Source organism: Budorcas taxicolor, unplaced genomic scaffold (assembly GCF_023091745.1).
Source record: "Budorcas taxicolor isolate Tak-1 unplaced genomic scaffold, Takin1.1 scaffold152, whole genome shotgun sequence".
In the NCBI taxonomy this organism is placed as follows: Eukaryota; Metazoa; Chordata; class Mammalia; order Artiodactyla; family Bovidae; genus Budorcas; species Budorcas taxicolor.
The window spans coordinates 170,212-193,245 of NW_026291618.1; the positions used below are offsets into that span (position 1 = coordinate 170,212).

A 23,034-nucleotide genomic window follows, 5' to 3' on the forward strand; every position below is an offset into this window, starting at 1 on the left:
ATACTCCAATAAAAATTTAAAAATAAGAAAATATAACATTAAAATGTAATTAACCATCTTCTGCCCCATCATTGATACTTTGGGAAAAGAGGCTTAGCATAAGAAAGCCATATAACAATTCTTCCAGCTTCCCAGACATCCCTTGTGAAAGGGGAAGATGGTTGGGGGTGAGGGGGGCCAATTCAACCTTCCAAACTCCAGGCAGGGTGTGGAGGGCACAAATTTACCTCTCTAACCTGCCTAACATGGCCGAGCTGGGACAGCAACTTCAGACCAATAAGTGTCTTCAGCAGGGGGTATGTGTGAAGAAAGGACAACAGTAAACACAGTAGTGGGAAACCATTTACTTTCATGCTACTTCAGTGAAAACTTAAGAACAATCTCTCCACCAAGAGGGATTTAAGAGGAGGGTGTGGGGAAGTGAGAAAGGAGAAGTTTTCTTGCTCTATCAAATAACAGTTTCTTTGGTTGAAGGGGCCATATAGATTTCATAGAGTTGGGAGGTTCTCACCTTGAGTTCCTGGGCCACCTGGCAGATGGAGCAAGGCCAGCAACAGTGCACTGCCAGCCAGTCCTCACACAGGGTGCCCTAGGGGAGAAACCGTGTGTGTTCTGGTGCCGTCACACAGGCTCAGTTTCGCGACCTGGGGGCCTCCGCAGTGTTACCTCCTGGCCCATCCCACCCACTGCTCCCAAGACCCACCACCACCCTGAAGTCATTGCTCATGGACACAACTCCACTGGGCTTACTCGGGTGCCAAGCACCTCGACTGCTAACCAATCCTTGCAATTCAGAGACCGGCCCTCAGGACTTCATACTTGAAAAACACTGTCTCACTAACAGAAAATTCTCTGTCAACATCTCTTTTTTCTCTTAGAACTTAATATTTATAATTATTTTATTTACTTATCTGGAGTAATAAGTGTACATGATCCAAAATTCCCACAGTAAGAAGGGAGAGGAAGTAAAAAGTAACCCCCCCTGGCCACCCAGTTACCTGTCAGGACACAACCATTGTGGGCAGTCCTTATATAGACTTCCAGATAAATTCTAAGTCTAGGCATACAGATATGTAAAGATATGTACATATTACATTTTACATATATATATATTCTTTTGCTAAATATACATCTTAGGGATCATTCCACAAGAACAGATAAAAAGATGCCTTTTTATCTGTACACATCTGAGTAGGTATGACTTGTCTGTCCTCAGACTTTCCTTGTACCTCAGTCTCAACCACACTAGAAATTTTCTGGTTCTTTGAAGTGTCCTCAGGGAATCCCCTAAGTGAATTCTGTATATGCCAGAGAGCCTACATTTTAAGTGAGATTATCCCAAGTTTATCCTTCAAATTTGTTGCATGTCGACCTGTCATCATTGGAAAGATTGAGGGCAGGAGGAGGAGATGACAGAAGATTAGATGGCTGGATGGTATCACCGAAGCAATGGACATGAACTTGGGCAAACTTTGGGAGATGGTGAGGATCAGGGAGGCCTAGCATGCTGCAGTCTATAGGGTCGCAAAGAGTCAGACACAACTGGGTAACTAAACAACAACAACTGTCTTATCTTGATGTAACAAGAGAGAAACAGAAGTGGCTCACTGGCCAACAATCTAATTATAATAGGTCTCCCTTGGAAATACCCTTCAAAATGTGGCACTTTGGTTTAATATACATCCTAGTAACAAGTGAAATGAGAAATTTCTTCCCTTTCCTTTCCCAAAGCCTTCCACTATGTATGGTGTTTTTAATATCCTCACCCACACCTCATTTATAAAAATAATCACAGGTTTGAAAGGCATCCATCCAGGTTCTCATATACATATACATCCAAACACACTTACCCGTATTTTAAGTCTCTCTCTGGTGCCAATTCTCAGCGCCAAGGTGGACCCAGGTAACAGTGGCCAACAAAAACACTCTCCATAATGCCTGGCGATGTCGCACTCAAGACATATGGGACAAAAGAGGCCACAGAAACCTGTCAATAACCACATAAAAGCAAGTCAAGGTGCTCAGAGGTGCCTGGAGTCACTTCACATCTCAAAGAGCATTTACAACCCTATGCCATCAATTTAATGCTGCTTTGTCTCCCTACAATCAGGGATTGAGGATGAATAACCAATTCTCAAAACTCAGTGTATGAAAATTGCCATAACTGAGCCACATCAAAATTGTCTTCTTTTGTTAAACACTTGTGAAGCTGAACCTGCTACAATTCTGTTAACATTCACTACAGTAATTGTTTTTACTGTCAAGAGTAAAGTATTAAATAATTTTTATAGTTGAAACGTGTTGTTTCTATTATGCTCATCTATCTAATTTCAATATTTAAAATAGACACAGTATATAATACTTTTGAATAGCAGGCATCTTTTTTATATATGTGATTGAAAGCTCTTTTATGATACACTGATTCTGCCTACTATTCTTATCAGGACTTTATTCTGTATCTCAGGCCTGAAGGTTTCTCTAATGTTTGCAGTTTCATGGAGCCACTGACATCTGCCAGTTTTAATCTGTAAACTAGTAGAAGCTTGGTTCCTCAAACATGTACTGGAAACAGTTGATCATTTATTCATTCATTCATCTTTAACTTACTGATACCATTCCCTACACATCCTGCATGAGCCATTAATACAGAGATTCTGTTTTAAATACATTTTGGGGTCATGGACCCTTTTGAGTATACGGTGATAGCTATGAACTTTTAAGGGGAAAGAAAAATACATGCACACAGAAATGCAAAATTGTGCACTCAGTTTCACAGGGTTCAAGGATCCATTGAAAGCTATCATTGGACCGCAGGTTATAAATCCCTGGTAAATGATTAAGATGTTAACATCACAGCAAAAGATCACAACCTTGATGAATACAAGTAATCTGAACTGTGAAAGAGAAAAAAAAAATTAACCATAACTTTTAAAAATGTATTCAATAAATACGTAATTGAGGCATAATTTATATACAAGAAAATCCACAGACCATAAACTTTGAGTTGGATGAGTTGTGACAATCACATTCACTGAAGTACCCAAACATGTAGAACACTGCCCTCACCCCAGAGAGCTCCCTTGTGTCCCTTCCCAAATGATCCCAGTCCTCCCACCCCACTCCAGTCATGATCACTATTCTGATTTCTATTCCCATTAAGGGGTATTACCTCTTTGTGAACTTCATATAAATGGATCATGTTTACTTTTGTAACTGTCTTTTGTTCAACCGCATGTTTCTTGAAATTCATCTATGTTGTTATAGGCATCTGTACTTTGTTCTTTTTATTGTTGAGGAGTAACTCCAATGTATAAATATTCTATAAATCATTTATCTATTTTCCAACTGATAATTCCATTTTTTGCTATTATGGTTAAGTACTTTGAACATTCATATGCAAGTATTTATGTGGACAGACATTTCCATTTCACTTGGGTGGATTCCTGCAGGTGGAATTGCTAGGTCATGGGGTAGATGTAAATTTAATCTTACCAGAAATTCACAAAGAGTTCTTCAAAGTATTTGTGCCACTTTATATTCCCACCAGCAACATATGAGAGTTTGTTGTTCCACAGCCTCACCAACATTTGCTATCATCAGTCTTTTTTTATCTTATTCACTCTACTGAGTGTGACATGGTAGTGTTCATAGCCTTCTAGTGCAACAGACACAAAGGCTCACATACCATGTCACTAGCATACTAGAAGAATCAATATAGTGAAAATGAGAATGCTACCCAAAGCAATCTATAGATTCAATATAATCCCTATCAAGCTACCAACGGTATTTTTCACAGAACTAGAACAAATAATTTCACAATTTGTATGGAAATACAAAAAAACCTGGAATAGCCAAAGCAATCTTGAGAAAGAAGAATGGAACTGGAGGAATCAACCTGCCTGACTTCAGGCTATACTACAAAGCTACAGTCATCAAGACAGTATGGTACTGGCACAAAGACAGAAATATAGATCAATGGAACAAAATAGAAAGCCCAGAGATAAAACCACACACCTATGGACACCTTCAGAGAAGGCAATGGCAACCCACTCCTTTCTTGCCTGGAAAACCCCATGGACAGAGGAACTTTGGAGGGCTGCAGTCCATGGGGTTGTGAAGAGTCAAACATGACTGAGCGACTTCACTTTCATGTTTCACTTTCTTGCATTGGAGAAGGAAATGGCAACCCACTCCAGTGTTCTTGCCTGGAGAATCCCAGGGACAGCAGAGCCTGGTGGGCTGCCATCTATGGGGCCGCACAGAGTCAGACATGACTGAAGCGACTTAGCAGCAGCAGCAACATGGACACTTGATCTTTGACAAACGAGGCAAGAATATACAATGGAGAAAAGACAATCTCTTTAATAAGTGGTGCTGGGAAAACTGGTCAACCACTTGTAAAAGAATGAAACTAGAACACTTTCTAACACCATGCACAGAAAAAAAAAAAAAAAAAAAAAAACCCTCAAAATGGATTAAAGATCTAAACGTAAGACCAGAAACTATAAAACTCCTAGAGGAAAACATAGGCAAAACACTCTCCAACATAAATCATAGAGCAGGATCCTCTATGACCCACCTCCCATAGTAATGGGAATAAAAGCAAAAATAAACAAATGGGACCTAATTAAATTTAAAACCTTTTGCACAACGAAGGAAACTATAAGCAAGGTGAAAAGACAGCCTTCAGAATGGGAGAAAATAATAGCAAATGAAGCAACTGACAACTAATCTCAAAAATATACAAGCAACTCCTGAAGCTCAATTTCAGAAAAATAAATGACCCAACCAAAAAATGGGCCAAAGGACTAAACAGACATTTCTCCAAAGAAGACATACAGATGGCTAACAAACACATGAAAAGATGCTCAACATCACTCATTATCAGAGAAATGCAAATCAAATCCACAATGAGATACCATCTTATGCTGGTCAGAATGGCTACTATCCAAAAATCTACAAATGATAAATGCTGGAGAGGGTGTGGGGAAAAGGGACCCTCTTACACTGTTGGTGGGAATGCAAACTAGTACAGCCACTGTGGAGAACAGTATGGAGATTCCTTAAAAACCTGGAAATAGAACTGCCATATGACACAGCAGTCCCATTGCTGGGCATACACACTGAGGAATCCAGAATTGAAAGAGACAAGTGTACCCCAATGTTCATCACAGTACTGTTTATAATAGCCAGGACATGGAAGCAAGCTAGATGTCCATCAGCAGACGAATGGATAAGAAAGCTGTGGTACATATACACAATGGAGTATTACTCAGCCATTAAAAAGAACACATTTGAATCAGTTCTAATGAGGTGGATGAAACTTGGAGCCTATTTTATAGAGTGAAATAAACCAGGAAGAAAAACACCAATATAGTATACTAACGCATATATACGGAATTAGAAAGATGGTAACGATAACCCTCTATGTGAGACAGCAAAAGAGACACAGATGTACAGAACAGTCTTTTGGACTCTGTGGGAGAAGGTAAGGGTGGGATGATCTGAGAGAATAGCATTGAAACATGTATATTATCATATGTGAAACAGATCGCCAGTCCAGGTTCGATGCATGAGACAGGGTACTCAGGGCTAGTGCACTGGGATGACCCAGGATGGGATGGGGAGGGAGGTGGGAGGAGGGGTTCAGGATGGGGAACACATGTACACCTATGGCTGATTCATGTCAATGTATGGCAAAATCCACTACAATATTGTAAAGTAATTAGCTTCCAATTAAAATAAATTAATTTTTAAAAATGCCCTGTCAAAGACCAGTCTCTGACTCTTCATCCCTCCCTCCTTCTTCAACAGTCAGGAGTACAGAATCCCACTCCTAGTTTCAGTGACAAAGAAGCAGAAATCTAGGAATGCTGTTTTATCTTATAACCTCCAGGGGATGTGCCTGGATTCTGGACTTCCTCCATTTCATGTAAGGGGTGAGGGAGCACATGCACACAACGGGCATGAGGCTGGAATGGGAGGAGGATGAGGAGCAGCCTACCTTCCAGGAACAGAATGTCTATTTCCTCTCTTTCATCAGGAATCTTGAGATAATTGCTAGATTATGTATTGCAGTCATCACTTGGCCCAAAGCAAACACTAAATTCAGCCTTGATTAAGTCTAGGATGTTTCAGCCCACAGTTAAAAAGATCATTACTCCTAGCAAGATCAGCAAGCCCCACACAGCACTGACAACTGGTACGAACAGGTCAAGGGATAACAAGTGGCCCAAGAACTTACCGTAAGTTCAGAGTGGTAATATGGTATGCAGCCCTGATTTAGGGAACTTTGAAATCACAGTACATAGAAGTCAACCAAAACTAATTTTATGCATCAGTTACAAAATACAGTAGTGTGTATCTCTGCAAATAAAAAATTAATCAAAGTTGCATAATTATAAAGCTGGCAAGCTAAGTGAGTAATAAATTGTGTTTATACAATTGCCTGCACCGTACCACTTTAACTGACAAAGAAATGCCCACCATCCTTCATAAGCCTTTTGTAAAGATGTTGTTTTGTGCACTGGAATTCTTGTACCTTATTTTTATGACTCATATGTCTTTTTAAATAACACATGCTGTTAATTTTATTTTTAAGCCTTCCCATTGTATAGCCACGTTATCTTAGTGTTCATTATGAGGCAGTAATAGATACTGAGGAAACACACCCAAAATTCAATTACCTTGGGACAGAAGCCAGATATAATAAAAACAAAGCACTATAAAAGCCAAAGTTTTATTACATAATAGCTGGTAATTACACAGATTTTACCATGTGCCAAGCCCTGCTAAAAGTACTTTACATGTATTAACTCACTTAATTCTCACAACAATCCTATGAAATTTACTCTTACTAGGCCCATTTTACAGATGAGCAATCTAAAGCCCAGAGGATTGAAGCTATTTGCCCAAGTTCATACATTTATTAGGAAGATGCAGAGGCCACGTTTAAACTCAAATAAGTCTGACGCCAAAGTCTCAACTACTACACATAACACATATGCCATATGATCTCACGTTTTATGTATTTATCTAGTAAACAACTGTGGAGTTGTGTGTTCCAAGACAGTGCCCTCACTACCACCACTTGGTATTTTTTCCTGTGGGACAGGCTGAAATTATGCAGCTTCTTTAGGAAATGAAAGATCTTTGCTCAGGGCAGGATGATGGAATCCTTTGTCTGAAGGAGACTCTCGGAGGAAATTCTGCTACCTATATCATAGACCAAGGTTTAGTATCCAGAATATACAGAGAAATCCTACAAATCAATATATAAAGGATTAAACAAAAGAAAACGAACATAAGACATGAATAGGTAATTCACTCAACAAGAAACACAAATGGCCAATAACAAACATGACAAGTTGTTCAACATCATTAGTAATCAGGGAATTGCATATTGACAATCAGAAACCATTTATTACCAATAAGAGTGCCAAATTTTTCTTAATTTTTTAATATCAAATGTGGGACACTGTAAGAAATAGGTACTCCCCACACAGATGGGAGTGGAAATTGGCACACTTTCAAAAGCAACTTGGCTGAATCAAGTAAAATTTTTAAATACTCTGGGATCCAGTAATTCCACGTATAAAAGTAATGCTGACACATGTACACAAAGAGGCAGGTACAAGGATATCCAGTGCTGCATTATTTGTGACTTAAAATGTAAAACGTGTATATTGATAGACAAAAGCATAAATAGATCATGATGATGTAAATCATACTAGGGAATGATTAAGAATGCAGTGAAAGATAAATTAAGTAACAACAGAGATAAATCTCTAAGATATATTTTGAGCTAAAAAAATCAAACTGCATAATAATATTATAGCATAATACCATTTATGCTTTGTTTAAAGAGCTACAAAGCAGTAGTATATATTACTAATAGATGCATATGTAAATGAAAAAGAGTGACATGGTTGTTTTCTGTAATGTTCCATTTTTTAATAAAATAAGCATATTCATGTTATTTGTGTATGCATGTGTGTGTGTGTATATATATATATACAGACACACACACACATATATTCCAATCCATGGGATTTTCCAGGCAAGAATACTGGAGTGGGTTGCCATTTCCTTCTCCAGGGGAAGTCCCCGACCCAGGGATCGAACCCCGGTCTCCCACATTGTAGGCAGACGCTTTACCATCTGAGCCACAAGGGAAGCCCCATATATTCCAATACATACATATATAGATATGTATGTATATATATATATATATATTTTTTTTTTTTTTTTTTTTAAGAAACTCAGGGTCAAGAAAGATCCAAGCCATAAATGCAGCCTCTTCCTCTTACACTCAAAGGCCTGTGGGTTATGTCAGCTCCCATCGCCTAAATATTCCTGGCCTGTTCTCTGACATGAACTCCACCCTCAAGCATGGAATGTGGCTCACTATTCATCCCTCTAACTCACAGAGGGAGTCAAGATAAAAAGGAGCCACAGAGAACCATGTGGAGCCCCAGGGAGCAGAAGCAGGAAAAGTGGGTGGAAACTACAGTGAGGCACATTTCAGATCAGTTATTACAAAAAGGCAGAATCACCTAACAGAAAAAGATGCTTAAAAAAGGAATAGAGCTTGCTCATACATTGAGGCAGGTGGGAGTGTAAATTAGTACAGCTTCTAAACGGAGAGCTGTTTGGCAGCATCCGTGGAGACGTAAAATGGGACATGTGCTCTGACCAGCAGGTTTCAGTTCAGTTCAGTCGCTCAGTCATGTCCGACTTTTTGCGACCCCATGAATTGCAGCATGCCAGGCTTCCCTGTCCATCACCAACTCCCGGACTTCACTCAGATTCATGTCCATCGAGTCAGTGATGCTATCCAGCCATCTCATCCTCTGTCGTCCCCTTCTTCTCCTACCCCCAATCCCTGCCAGCATCAGAGTCTTTTCCAATTAGTCAGCTCTTCGCATGAGGTGGCCAAAGTACTGGAGCTTCAGCTTTAGCATCATTCCTTCCTAAGAAATCCTAGGGTTGCTCTCCTTTAGAATGGACTGGTTGGATCTCCTTGAAGTCCAAGGGACTCTCAAGAGTCTTCTCCAACACCACAGTTCAAAAGCATCAATTCTTTGGCACTCAGCCTTCTTCACAGTCCAACTCTCACATCCATACATGACCACTGGAAAAACGATAGCCTTGACTAGACGGACCTTAGTCGGCAAAGTAATGTCTCTGCTTTTGAATATACTATCTAGGTTGCTCATGACTTTTCTTCCAAGGAGGAAGCATCTTTTAATTTCATGGCTGCAGTCACCATCTGCAGTGATCTTGGAGCAAAAAAAAATAAAGTCTGACACTGTTTTCACTGTTTCCCATCTATTTCCCATGAAGTGATGGGACCAGATGCCATGATCTTTGTTTTCTGAATGTTGAGCTTTAAGCCAACTTTTTCACTCTCCTCTTTCACTTTCATCAAGAGGCTTTTTAGCTCCTCTTCACTCTCTGCCATAGGGTGGTGTCATCTGTGTATCTGAGGTGATTGATATTTCTCCCAGCAATCTTGATTCCAGCTTGTTTCTTCCAGTCCAGCGTTTCTCATGATGTACTCTGCATATAAGTTAAATAAGCAGGGTGACAATATACAGCCTTGACGTACTCCTTTTCCTATTTGGAGCCAGTCTGTTGTTCCATGTCCAGTTCTAACTGTTGCTTCCTGGCCTGCATACAGATTTCTCAAGAGGCAGGTCAGGTGGTCTGGTATTTCCATCTCTGGAAGAATTTTCCACAGTTTATTGTGATCCACACAGTCAAAGGCTTTGGCATAGTCAATAAAGCAGAAATAGATGTTTTTCTGGAACTCTCTTGCTTTTTCCATGATCCAGCAGATGTTGGCAATCTGATCTCTGGTTCTTCTGCCTTTTCTAAAACCAGCTTGCACATCTGGAAGTTCACGGTTCACGTATTGCTGAAGTCTGGCTTGGAGAATTTTGAGCATTACTTTACTAGCATGTGAGATGAGTGCAATTGTGTGGTAGTTTGAGCATTCTTTGGCATTGCCTTTCTTTGGGATTGGAATGAAAACTGACCTTTTCCAGTCCTGTGGCCACTGCTGAGTTTTCCAAATTTGGCATATTGAGTGCAGCACTTTCACAGCATCATCTTTCAGGATTTGAAATAGCTCAACTGGAATTCCATCACCTCCACTAGCTGTGTTTGTAGTGATGCTTTCTAAGGCCCACTTGACTTCACATTCCAGCATGTCTGGCTCTAGATGAGTGATCATACCATCGTGATTATCCGGGTCGTGAAGATCTTTCTTGAACAGTTCTTCTGTGTATTCTTGCCATCTCTTTACTCCTCAGCAATTACCCGACAGGTCAGTGGACACACATATGGCGCCGATACGAGTATACTCACAGAGCACTGGTTTGAATAGCAAAACATCTGGAAACCACAAAAAGGTCTGCTAGTAAGAACTGTGGATAAATGAATTGTGGTACTTTCATACAATGGAATCTATGCAGCCATTTAAAATATTAGCTCCAGAAGAGCTGATATGGCCTGATCACCTATATTGTTAAATTAAAACCAAATAAAAACACAGAACTGCGTGTTTATAATTCCATTATTTGCATCAATTATATATACCACATATACAGGAAAAATCTGGAAGGATAGATACTTAAATATTAACACTGTTTATCTCTGGTGGCTGGAATTATAGGGTACTGCTTTCTTCCTTTATAGCCTTTTATATTTTTCTTTATTCCTATGATTATATGATACTTTTCTAATTAAAAAATTAATCTATCTTCACTAAAATGGTTTATATCTTTACAGACTACATTGGGGCTCAGGTAAGAGTGATGGGCTCTGGGAACAACTGGGCAGCACGGGAGAACAGGGATGGACTTCCTGCTCTTCATATACTAAAGGGACAGGTACTTTTGAATTTTGTATCATGTGCCTGGTAATCTATTTAAAACCATTTTTTAAGCACTGAGCAGGCTCCAAGGGAGAGGAGCCCTCCTCCCTAGAAATGTTCAGAAAGCCAAGGCTGTCAGGTCCTTGCCAGGCCTCCTGTAGCGGGAACTTAGACAAGCTGGTGAGGGCCCAGACCAGGTGACCTCAATATCCCTTCTGATTCTGTTTGTATGATTGTTTCAGGGAAGTGCAGTAAAGAAGGAAACAAGTGAGAATACAGGTTAAAATTCATTCATTGATGTGTCTGTCGTTCAGGAAATATTCATAAGCACCTCCTGTTTGTCAGATCTCTGCTGGGCAAGACCAGTGAGCATGACCAGTTGTGACTGCTTGCAGATGGTATACAGTGTACCCAAAATACAGTTCAGGGATGTGACTCCAAGTCTGGGGCCTTTTCATGCCTCTTCCTCTTCCAGAAAACCAAAGAGAAATTCCTGGCCTGTTTCCCCCTCCCCATCTTGGGCATCTGATGATTCCTCGTCCACACAAATCTCTTTGCTGCCTGACACTTATGGTGCCTCCACAGGGAAGGTGGTTTTAGTGGCTGGCTGTTTACCATCTTTCAGAAATCAGCTTAAGTCAGTTCCCCAGAGTTGCCATCCTTTACTTAACCCCTATAATTTCCTTTCAAAACACCCTGTTTATTTCCTCCATGGCACTTAGCCCCACTACAATTATTTGTCTGTTTGCTTATTGCCCATCTCCTCTCAGAAACCATCTCTGTCTTGTTCACTATTATGTCTGTAACACCTATCACATGACTATACATAGGTAAATACCGGCTGAATTATAAACCCAGGTTGATTACACCTTCCACATCAACCTCCTCTGAGACAACATCACAAACATCCCCAGCTGGAACAGCCAGCCTTTCACCCGTGAAGCCATTTCACAGCCACTTATTTCATCTTGGCTTCATCTTCTCATCTGAGCTTTCAGAAGCCACATCTTCAAAGGACATAGAAGCACCTATTTCTAATCCCTGTGCGGTGTGAATTCAGATGAAAGAGCCGAGGTGGGAAGAGGGAGGCAGTTTAAAAAATAGAATCGCAATTAAATGAAGAATCAAAATGTCAGAAATAAATGGAAATCATCACTGCTCATAATGTACCCTTTGCTTAATGGATGACAAATTGTAGCAGTCATTCTCAACATTTAATGCAAAAAACGGTTCCCAGGGTGGGAACCTGATGTGAAACAAAGTCATGGAAAGAAGATCTCCATTTTGTTTCCAAGTTTGCCACAACTACTGTCACAGTGATTTGCTTGAAATAAAACTTTGTGGTTGAAGTAGCCCTTTTAGACAAAGAAGGAAAAAAATCCACCACTCATGGCACTAGTGCTCCAGCTGTGTCCTGGGAACTGTGGTGCAGACAACCAGCGTATAAAGTCCTACTGCCTTTAAATTTTCTGGTGAGACAATGAGCTTAGAGACACTATGAGCAGTCATGAAGCAGAGGCCCATCCAGGGAAGATCAGTTAGGACACAGAACATTCACGATCACCTGGTACTATAATATCCATGGTCTCTCCTGTGCAGGTGACGTCCAACTCTAAAGAATACTGTATTCTTCACATGTCCTTCCTTCCTCCCTGGCCCTAGAATGGGCTCTCAAATGGACAAGCAGGGACCCAGAAGACCCAGTGTTCTGGATCTCCAGAACATTGTTGGGGGTGGGGTGCAGAGCTAAGCAGTGAAACAATGTTTAAGGCAGAGGGGGTGGTGGAGTGTCCTTTCTTTGATCAACTTTTTTAAAGTACTCTTGGAATTAGGCAGCAGCTAGTCTGGAGAATCTAGGGACAGAGGAGCCTAGTGGGCTGCCGTCTGTGGGGTCGCAGAGTCGGACACGACTGAAGCGACTTAGCAGCAGCAGCAGCAGTCTAAGTCTCCTGATTCTACTCTTTGCTCTCAACATGCTGGAAGATAAAAATTTATACTAACAATATTAATACTTGAGATCTACTAAGGTCTTTACTGTGTATTATTGCAGTGGGGAGGGGGGTGTTCATGATAACACACCCCAGCAGTGAATTTGGGAAAATACCCCTTCACTATTGCCAGCCGTAGTGGGAGAACTGTCACTCAAAATGCCCTGGGCTGGTCAAGCAGCAGGTATGACTTAGGCTAGGCAAATTGGGCTCCATTGCTGACAGAGTAATTCTCAGACAGGAAAGCATAAGGATTAAAATGTTTGGAGTTGACCAGTTTGTCAACTATCTCCTGATAATGCATCTTGTCCCTCGTAAGCACAGGTTTTCATTTATTTCCTGATTTTGTGAATTGCCCCATAGCCTCCTAATGAAATTCATTGTTTGCTTCAGTATTAATTTCCTAGGGCTGCCATAACAAAATACCACAGACTGGATGTCTCAAACAATAGAAAGTATTTTCTCACTGGAGAATCTGGAGGCTAGAAGTCTGAAGTCAATGTGTTGGCAGAGTTGATCCTCCAGAAGCTCTGGGGAAAGTCTTTTCCATGCTTGTCTCCAAACTTTTGGTAGTTGCTGGCGCTCCCTGACCGTGTCTGGTTTATAGATGCATTATTTAATCTGTGCCTGTCTTCACATGGCAATCTTTGCTGTGTGTGTGTCCAAATTTCCTTAAGAATACCAGTCATTGGATTAGAGCCCACCCTAATCTAGCATAACCTCTTTTTAACTTGACAACAATGCAAGACTGTTTCCAAATAAGGCCACATGCAGAGCCTATAGGTGAACAGGAATTTTGAGGGGACAGTGTTTAACCCAATATAGTAGGCAACCAAAAAAGACTCTGATCCAGTTGTGTTCCCAGACCAGTGTTCTTGAGTAGGTTCTATGCATTATCTGCTTTAATCTTGACAATCTTTAAGGTGGACACATTTATTTACCCTCATTTTAGAGGTGGAAAAATGAAGACTCTGAGAATTTGTTCAAAGTCAAATTGCCAGTAAGAAGCAGAGTTAAGATTCAAGGCGAGGACTATACCCAACACAAATGTGTTCTCCTAACCACTACATTATATTTCAAGCTTTGCTCTACTTGGAAATGCATTGATACCCCAACTCCCAATCACCAGCTACAAGCTATGAAAAGAAAATCGTCCAGTTCCCAAATTGGGGTACAGTCTCCATATCTCCCTATGGTTATTCTGCCTTCTCTGTAACTACAACACTGGGTAACAACCAAAATCAGAGAGTGTGGACAAGAACCAGGAAGAATCCTAAGAGAATCAGAGAACAGCTGCCATAATTGTCTGGTCAGGAGTTCACATGCGTAGCAGTGGCAGGAAGAAATCTGCTGGGCTCTGGGTCAGATGGTCAAAGGGATAGCAACAGAAGGTATGGTTTAGAGCTGGGAGGTCTCTTGGCTGTGAGGCCCAGGCAAACAGTGAAGGCTCAGGCTTGGATGATCAGAACACCAGAAATGGTTTAGAGCTTTTGACTCAGCCAGACCCAGCTGAATAAGCCTTGGATTGGATAATGGCTCAGAGCTCTCTGGTTGATACATCCTGTGAGGCTTTAGGACAAATTCAGATCTTGTCAGAGCCTCTACAGGGTGGGAAGCCATATTCTTTGAAAATATTAAAGTCTATTGAACTTAAGAAACTAGCCCTCATCCATCAGAAAGGCAACCACCCCCTAAAAAAAGAAGATTCTGTGACCAAGTTACTCCTTAGGGCAAGAGCATCAGGTCCTGGAAAAGGATACTGACAGGTGGTACCAGAGACCAGTCAGAATGTCCTAAGGTAGAAATAGAATCCATGTGCTCTGAACTTTAACCCAGGGGAAAATCATGCAGTACAGGACAGTGCTGCTGGTGCTTCTTCACAGCTAAACCAGCATCTGAAGATTTCAGTCAACAAAGGGAGCTTCTTTTTATGATTGGTCTTACTGTTATGAGAGTAATACACTTTCCTCACAGAAATACTAGAAATAAGCAAAAAGAAAAATTATTCATTAGCATACCATCTGGAGACAACTGCTATAAGTATTTGTATTTGTATCCTTCCAGATATTTCTCTAAATATCCTCCTCCAAATAATGTCTAATATGTATGGTTTTACAATCTGATTCTTTAACTTAAAAATGTATCCCAACATTTTTCCATTTCAGTTAAGTATCATTCTACAATATGACTTTTAATGGCTGTATAATTCATGGTATGGAAGCCCCCATTGAATACTTGGTTTGTTCTAGATTGTTGCTACAATAACCAGTGCTGCCAATTTTAATGATATTGCTAAAACCTTGCACATGATTTGTTTCCTTAGACTAAATGCCTAAAAATGTAATTACTAGGCCAAAGGCTACATTACACTTGAGGTTGTTTTTACAGGTATTACTAGCCATTCACCAAGAAACCTGTAATAATTTATGCTCCATCAGCCGCAGACAAAGGAGCCCATTTTGTGCATCTTTGTTTACAGTGGATTTTGTCACTTAAAAAATCTTTTAAGTCACCACTTACTCTTTCAAAACATCCACATCACTGAAAGCAAAATTCTTCCTGCCAAGGAGTATATCTGAGTCACTAGAATATTAGTCCAGTTAGTCTGAAACCATTTAATTTCTGTCCTTGCACCTAACATAGTTTTTCTACCTACTGGTGTCTCAGGAAAGAAAATAGTAAAGAACTTAAAGGAAGAGAAAAAAACATACAGATTCTCCTATCTCTGCAGACACTGAAGAGGCCAGTGCTCCAGTCCCCACCAGTCTGGACAATGGATGTGATTGCTGTCCTGCTGCTGGCTCCCCGGAAAGGCTGCTTCACCACAGCCTGGGCTGGTGCACAGCTCCTGGAGAGTCAAGGATGGTGATTAACTTGGAAACAAAGAAGATGATTCAGAAATATACTCATCAAGCCAGGACAGAGTGACCAAGAGACAAGGACCCAATGATCCCCAGTGGCTCTTGTTCCATAGCCCAAGCTGACCTTACCATCTCCCTCCCTCCTCCTCCATCACACCACCTCTTCTGATTTTTTGCCCCATTTTAATTAATGCATTACTATTCCAAGTCCCATTATTCAAACTCAATATTCAGTCTACTACCTCAGCAATTCTCTGTGTTTCATAATAGTTAGATTCACAGATTTGGAACCAAGGGGCCTCAGCTCAAACCTCAGTGTGCCCCTTCCTGGAAGTTTGACCTTGGTTAAGCTGCTTAACCTCTCTGCTTTCTGTTTGTTAAAATTTAAGAAGAAAAAACTACCATATACAGTTATTATATCAACTGAAGGGCACATAATTCATTTACTGTGCCCACAGCATGTGTGACTAGGTGACCATGAGTAAGACTATATTGCAAGGATTTTGAACCTTTATTGAAAAGACAAAGAATTAGACTAAGTGTACATACATCTAAATCTGGACGAGGCTACTGAACAGATGGTATCATTTAAGTGAATAATCTCGGCTTTAGAATATATCTCAATACCATACTACTGTATGTAGGATTGTCCTAGTGCAGCCACAAAGTACAGCTTTGGTTTGATTTCCCCTGAAGGGCACAGATACTCTGCTCAATCATTCTGAAATAAAAAACCAGGCCCAGGGGACAGGCTTCAACAGCGAGGTGAGAAAAAATTTCTGTCTCTTTCTTGGACTGAAAGTTAGTTTTGCCTGAACTCTTACCATAGGGATATATCTGGAATGAGTACTAGAGTGAAGGATAAGCTGTCGTCTGGCCTTGGAAGGGGCAGGTAAAGAGTAGGGTAGAGGGGCTGAAAATGCATCTAAGCCTATACATAATAGGAGCTATTTTTTCCCTCTGCTCTTTTAGCAAGCTTCATTATGAGTTTGCACTTGGTCTCTGCTGATGTGTTATGAAGAAATACAGAGCCTGCCTCATACTCGAGAGAAAATAAAGAGACAGCAGAATTTCTTCCTATAATAGCTGTTGCTACAGGGCGTGCATGCTCAGTCGCTAAATCATGGCTGACTCTTTGTGACCCCACAGACTATAGCCTGCCAGGCTCCTCTGTTCGTGGGGTTTCCCAGGGAAGAATACTGGAGTGGGCTGCCATTTCCTATTCTGGAACACTAAGACTAGAGGCCAGGAGAGAATGCTCCTGAACATCCTTAAGGCAACACTCTGGGGGCATTTTGGAAACAGCTGGGGAGTCCTTTGAGAACCTCTGATTTGGAACATTAAAGCCAATGGGATTTCATGTTATCATAATATAGGGACATTGTTCTTGTTATAAAGATCCACATCTCTTTTTTCATTTCACCAATATTGCCCAAGTCCAAACCTTCTCAAACCTTACAGCACATTCAGTTCAGTTCAGTAGTTCAGTCATGTCTGACTCTTTGCGACCCCATGAATTGCAGCACGCCAGGCCTCCCTGTCTATCACCAACTCCCGGAGTTCACCCAAACTCTTGTCTGTCGAGTCAGTGATGCCATCCAGCCATCTCATCCTCTGTTGTACCTTCTCCTCCTGCACCCAATCCCTCCCGCATCAGAGTCATTTCCAAGCTTGTTAAAAAAAAAATAATTCCCAAGCCCTATTATACCCAAGCCCCAAGACCACTACACAGGACTCTAGGGACGACGCATAGAAATTGATATTCAATGTTTCCAGGCAATTTCCATGTAGTCATCCTCATAACAGCTTGAAACCTGAAACAGGTGGACTTGGGAGACTTATGATCACTGCAATGGCTTCTGAGTCTCCTACCAGGTAGATGGTGATGTCAATGTACCAGAGATGGCAAGGAAAACAAGACTATGAGGTAGGGTGGAAGGGATAAGGGTGCTCGGAACCAGCCAGGCTATAGTGCCAGCGAGACACGTCAGCTGGGAACGCCACACCAGTTTGGAAGAGCAAAGGAAGTTAGGAGTGACCTACCTAGGAGTGTGAAGCAGAGCTAAGAGACATCTCACCCTTTCGTCCATTTGACATTATAGACAAGGCATAGGGCCTAGCAAGCTTTACAAGAGCCTACAGAAGTGTTTAAGACCTGGAAAAAATATATTGGCTACAAAATATAAAAACTGCAAAGTATAAATTAGTAAATGCTCAATTAAACATAAAAATCTAGTATCATATCTATCTCATTAAGGTCAAATTTGGAATTCAGACGTAGTATCTCACTACATTTGAAAACAATTGATGATTTTCTAATTTTGTAAAAAAAAAAAAGAAATCCAAGAATGACTGACTGCTAAGCAGTAGCTGCTGCTGCTGCTAAGTCTCTTCAGTCGTGTCCGACTCTGTGCGACCCGAGACGGCAGCCCACCAGGCTCCCCTGTCCCTGGGATTCTCCAGGCAAGGACACTGGAGTGGGTTGCCATTTCCTTCTCCAATGCATTAAAGTGAAAAGTGAAAGTGAAGCTGCTCAGTCGTGTCCAACTCCTAGCGACCCCATGGACTGCAGTCCACCAGGCTCCTCCGTCCATGGGATTTTCCAGGCAAGAATACTGGAGTAGGGTGCCACTGCCTTCTCTGTAAGCAGTAGCAGCCAATCATAAATTACTCAGAGCCCAATAATTTCAAAAGCAGAATTATAAAAATTCTTTCACTTACTATGCAGCAAAATAATAATAATAATGGGTATAACATTTGGTATGGGTGCATTTTAATATATTTGTTGTGATATGGGTTAGGGCCTATTGTTATAGACTGAATCATATCCCCCCAAATTCATATGCTGAAGACCTAACTAGCCTCCAATGTGACCACATTTTGAGACAGGGCTTTGAGGAGACAATTAAGGTTAAATGAGGAATAGAGGTGGGATACTGGTCCATAAGGACTACTGGCTTATAAGAGAGGAAAGGCCATGTAAAAACACAATGAGAAGGCTGCAAACCAGGAAGAGTCTTCATGAGGACACAACCATGCTAGCACCCTGATTTTAGACTTCCAGCCTCTGGCCCTGTGAAAAGTATCTGTTCTGTGAGCTACCCAGTCTGTGGTATTTTGCTATGAAAGTGAGCAGACTAAGGCCCTATGAAGCTTTCAGATTGGCCCTAGAAAAACTACCTCTATATGTATCTTATCTCCTCTGCTTCCATGTGAACTCCCTGCAGTCAGGGGGCACCTGTGCTTTCTCCCTGTATCCCCAGGCTCTAGCACATTCCTCGAAACTTAGTGGGTACACAACATTCGCTGAATTGGATAAAACTGAATTCACGTATCTCTTCTGTTATATATTGTTATTATTGTTCAGATGCTCAGTCGTGTCCAACTCTTTGCGACCCCATGGACTACAGCACGCCAGGTTTCCCTGTCCTTCACTATCTCCCAGAGTTTCCTTTAATTTCATGTCCATTGAGTCGGTGATGCTATTTAACCATCTCATCCTGTCATCCCCTTCTCCTCCTGCCTTCAGTCTTTCTCAGCGTCAGGGTCTTTTTGAATGAGTTGGCTTTTCACATCAGGTGGCCAAAGTGTTGGAGCTTCAGCTTCAGCATCAGTCCTTCCAATGAATATTCAGGATTGATTTCCTTTAGGATTGACTGGTTTGATCTCCTTGCAATCCAAGGGACTCTCAAGAGTCTTCTCCAACATCGCAGTTCAAAAACATCAATTCTTCGGCCTTCAACCTGCTTTATGGTCCAACTCTCGCAGCTGTACATGACTACTGGAAAAACCATAGCTTTGACTAGATGGGCCTTTGTTGGCAAAGTAATGTCTGCTTTTCAATATGCTGTGTAGGTTTGTCCTACCTTTCCTTCCAAAGGAGTAAATGTCTTAATTTCATGGCTGCAGTCATTGTCCACAGTGATTTTGGAGCTGAAGAAAAGAAAATCTATCACTGCTTCTACTTTTTCCCCTTCTATTTTCCCTAAAGTGATGGGACTGGATGCCATGATCTTAGTTTTTTGAATGTTGAGTCATAAACCAGCCTTTTCACTCTCCTCTTTTACCTTCAACAAGTTACATCTGTTATATGAGTCCTCCTCAAATATAGCTATAAATTATGTGACCATAACTGTGTTTCATCCTCTAGTAAAGGCACAACTCTCAGGTGTGAACTGATTACATAAAAACATCAAGATTTTATTGAGAGTAGCCTAAAAGCTTCTTATATGCCTCCACACAACCCAGTGCATTTACCTCTTAACGTGATCCCTACAAGTTGGGACTTCCATTACTACACTAAGAATTTCCAATGATTTTAGTAAAGGAATTTCTTAGAGCTGAGCCCCTAGATTAGATTTGCCTCAGAAATGTACTTATAGCTTGGAGCCCTAGAAGAGAATTTTCTGCTTCTACCTCAGATTATATGTGTAACACCCCATTACGGCAAGGAAGCCTCTCCTCTATTCCAAATCAAATAACTGAGATAGCTTTTCCTTGGTGGGGGGGAAAAGACTGGGTTTTGTATGTATGTGTTTGCTTAATTTTGAACTGAAGAATTGTATTATTTTCTTTCCTTGGATATTCTGAATCTTTGGCCATTTTTATGTTTGAATTGACATGCATTAGCTAAAACATTTCAGTTCAAGATAACAGCTCATGTGTCAAAATTAAAATAACCATAGCTACCCTTAACTGAGCATCCACTATGTGCCAGTTACTTCGTAGTTCCTTTAAAAATTGAATAGTTATTCAGGGGCTGCTACAGGCATCAAACTAAAGTAGTTATTGTAGCTTCCTGCAGATTTTGGACACGACTGAAGTGAAAAACTTGGCTTAAGACTCAACATTCAGAAAACTAAAATCATGGCATCTAGTCCCATCACTTCAAGGCAATTATATGGGGAAACAGGGTAAACAGTGACAGACTTTATTTTGGGGGGCTCCAAAATCACTGCAGACGGTGACTGCACCCATGAAATTAAAAGACGCTTACTCCTTAGAAGAAAAGTTATGACCAAACTAGACAGCATATTAAAAAACAGACATTACTTTGCGAACAAAGGTCCATCTAGTCAAAGCTATGGTTTTTCCAGTAGTCATGTATGGATGCAAGAGTTGGACTATAAATAGAAAGCTGAGCGCCAAAGAACTGATGCTTTTGAACTGTTGGAGAAGACTCTTGAGAGTCCCTTGGACTGCAAGGAGATCCAACCAGTCCATCGTAAAAGAAATCAGTCCTGAATATTCACTGGAAGGACTGATGCTGAAGCTGAAACTCCAATACTTTGGCCACCTGATGTGAAGAACTGACTCATCTGAAAAGACCCTGATGCTGGGAAAGACAGATGACGGGAGGAGAAGGGGAAGACAGAGGAGGAGGTGGTTGGATGGCATCACCAACTCAATGGACATGAGTTTGAGTAAACTCTGGGAATTGATGATGGACAGGGAAGCCTGGCATGCTGCAGTCCATGGGGTCACAAAGAGTCAGACATAACTGAGCAACTGAACTGAACTGCACAGATTTTGGGCTTCCCCAGTCTTCCTAGGTGGCGCTAGCGGTAAAGAACCCACCTGCCAATGGAAGATTCATAGGAGACAAGGGTTAGACCCCTGGGTCGGGAAGATCCCCTGGAGGAGGACATGGCAACCCACTCCAGTATTCTTGCCTGGAGAGTCCCGTGGACAGAGGAGCCTGATGGGCTATGGTCCATAGGGTCACAAAGAGTTGGATGCGACTGAGCACACACACACACAATGGCTCAGCAGGAAAAGAACCCACCAGCTAATGCAAAAGACACAGGAGACATGGGTTCAGATCCTGGCTCAGGAAGTTCCTCTGGAGGAAGGCATAGCAATCCCCTCCAATATTCTTGCCTGGAGAATCCCATGGACTGAGGAGCCTGGAGGGCCACAGTCTAAAGGTTTGCAAAGAATTGGACATGACTAAGCACACACACATGCCCAGCTTTTATCTCTGTATATTACTCTATATTCTATAGGTAGAATCTTATACTACCATTAAGAGGAATGAGTTTGGAAGCAGTGGGTAAAGCTGATGGTCAGAGTTTCTCAACCTGAGCAGCTAACCGTTTGCCATCAAATCCAGCAACTTCTTCAACTAGTGCAAAGGGAACAGAGCTTAGATTTAGACAAAGTCAAATGTGGTTCAGCTGCATCCTAGTTGTTTGACCTTGGAAAACACAAACTGCCCCAGCCCTTAGCTCTGGTCTCCTCTTGCATTAAACTGGGTTTAAAATATCCTACTTACATAGTTGCACTGAAGATTAAACACCAGGTACTTGGCATATAGTAGATAGCAGCTACTGTTATTATTTAAATTAAGGATCTTGCACGTATATACTGTTCTCTGAGAAACTAGTAACAGAGGAAGCAGACCCGGGGCAGTTTCTCAGTGGTCACGTGTGCTACCCAAATACCTCAAAATTCAATCAGGGGGACTAATCATTCCAGTCTGCCCTGGCCTAAGGGTTTTCCCAGGATGGAGAGTCCCAGGCAGACCAAGAGGGTTGGTCACCGAAAGGGAAAGAAGCAGAGAGGGGCTTCAGCTGGTGGAAGGCAGGAGGCTGACTCCAGTCATTCTCATTATCAGCTCCTAATAAGTGAGTGCTGAGAGCTGGATGACATACACAGCCTTTCCCCATTTCACCCTCACTCTTTCACCTCTCTTGGCAGCTAAATGCACTCCCCACTGCATGTCCCCACACATCTGATGCTTTGACTGGGGGTTGGGGGCAGAGGGTGTTCATGTCACCATCTCCTTATTGAGACTTGCAGCACGTGGAATTTATTCTGCCTTCCACTGAGGCCTCCTTGATTATTTCAAACTCTTCACTAAAGTCAAGACTCTTGAGTTTTGATTTCAAAAGGGTGGAAATTACTGGCAGTCACCAGAAATAAAGTTTCGCTTGATCAGAGTTCATCATTTTAAGTTAAGAATATACGGACACCCTTTCATCCAAGTCAGCTCTTTTTTCACCAGCCAAGCAAGGCCAGGAAAAACTAGTCAGTTTCCCCCCTTTCAGGTACACATGGGAAATGATAGCAGCTACTTTCTTCCTGAGCCCAGTTTTCTTTTTCCTGGCTCCCTATAAGAGATTGATTTGATATTCCAACCAAAGAGCAAAAGTTGGGGGTAAAATCACCCTACTTCGTACCTCAAGTTGGAGATAAAATGTTGTTCATCCTTAGATGATACGAGTGAAAGCAACAGAGGTGCATGTGTGTTGAGAAAGGAAACATCCTCAGGAAACTTAGAGAAGTAATTTCCAAACCAATCCAT

The 23,034-nt window shown here is 41.4% G+C and overlaps 1 protein-coding gene across 1 annotated transcript; it reads right to left on the minus strand.

The window, feature by feature from the left end:
* Positions 1 to 448: 448 nt before the first annotated feature.
* On the minus strand, positions 449 to 23,034 carry LOC128071111 (PLAC8-like protein 1). Its single transcript, XM_052664074.1, has 4 exons — positions 22,910 to 23,034; positions 15,579 to 15,715; positions 1,851 to 1,987; positions 449 to 589 (listed from the first exon to the last, which is right to left on the minus strand). The coding sequence occupies exons 1-4, from the start codon at positions 23,032 to 23,034 to the stop codon at positions 449 to 451; spliced, it is 540 nt and encodes a 179-aa protein (XP_052520034.1).

Bases quoted from the DNA above. Each gene is read 5' to 3' on its own strand.
- LOC128071111 (XM_052664074.1), bottom strand. From the start codon at position 23,034: ATGGATTGGTTTGGAAATTACTTCTCTAAGTTTCCTGAGGATGTTTCC. The intron at 15,716-22,909 runs GTACGAAGTAGG...TTGACTCTCCAG, and splicing joins CATTTTATCTCCAACTTGAG to GAGCTGTGCACCAGCCCAGG. The intron at 590-1,850 runs GTAAGTGTGTTT...TTTCTCCCCTAG, and splicing joins GAGAGAGACTTAAAATACGG to GGCACCCTGTGTGAGGACTG.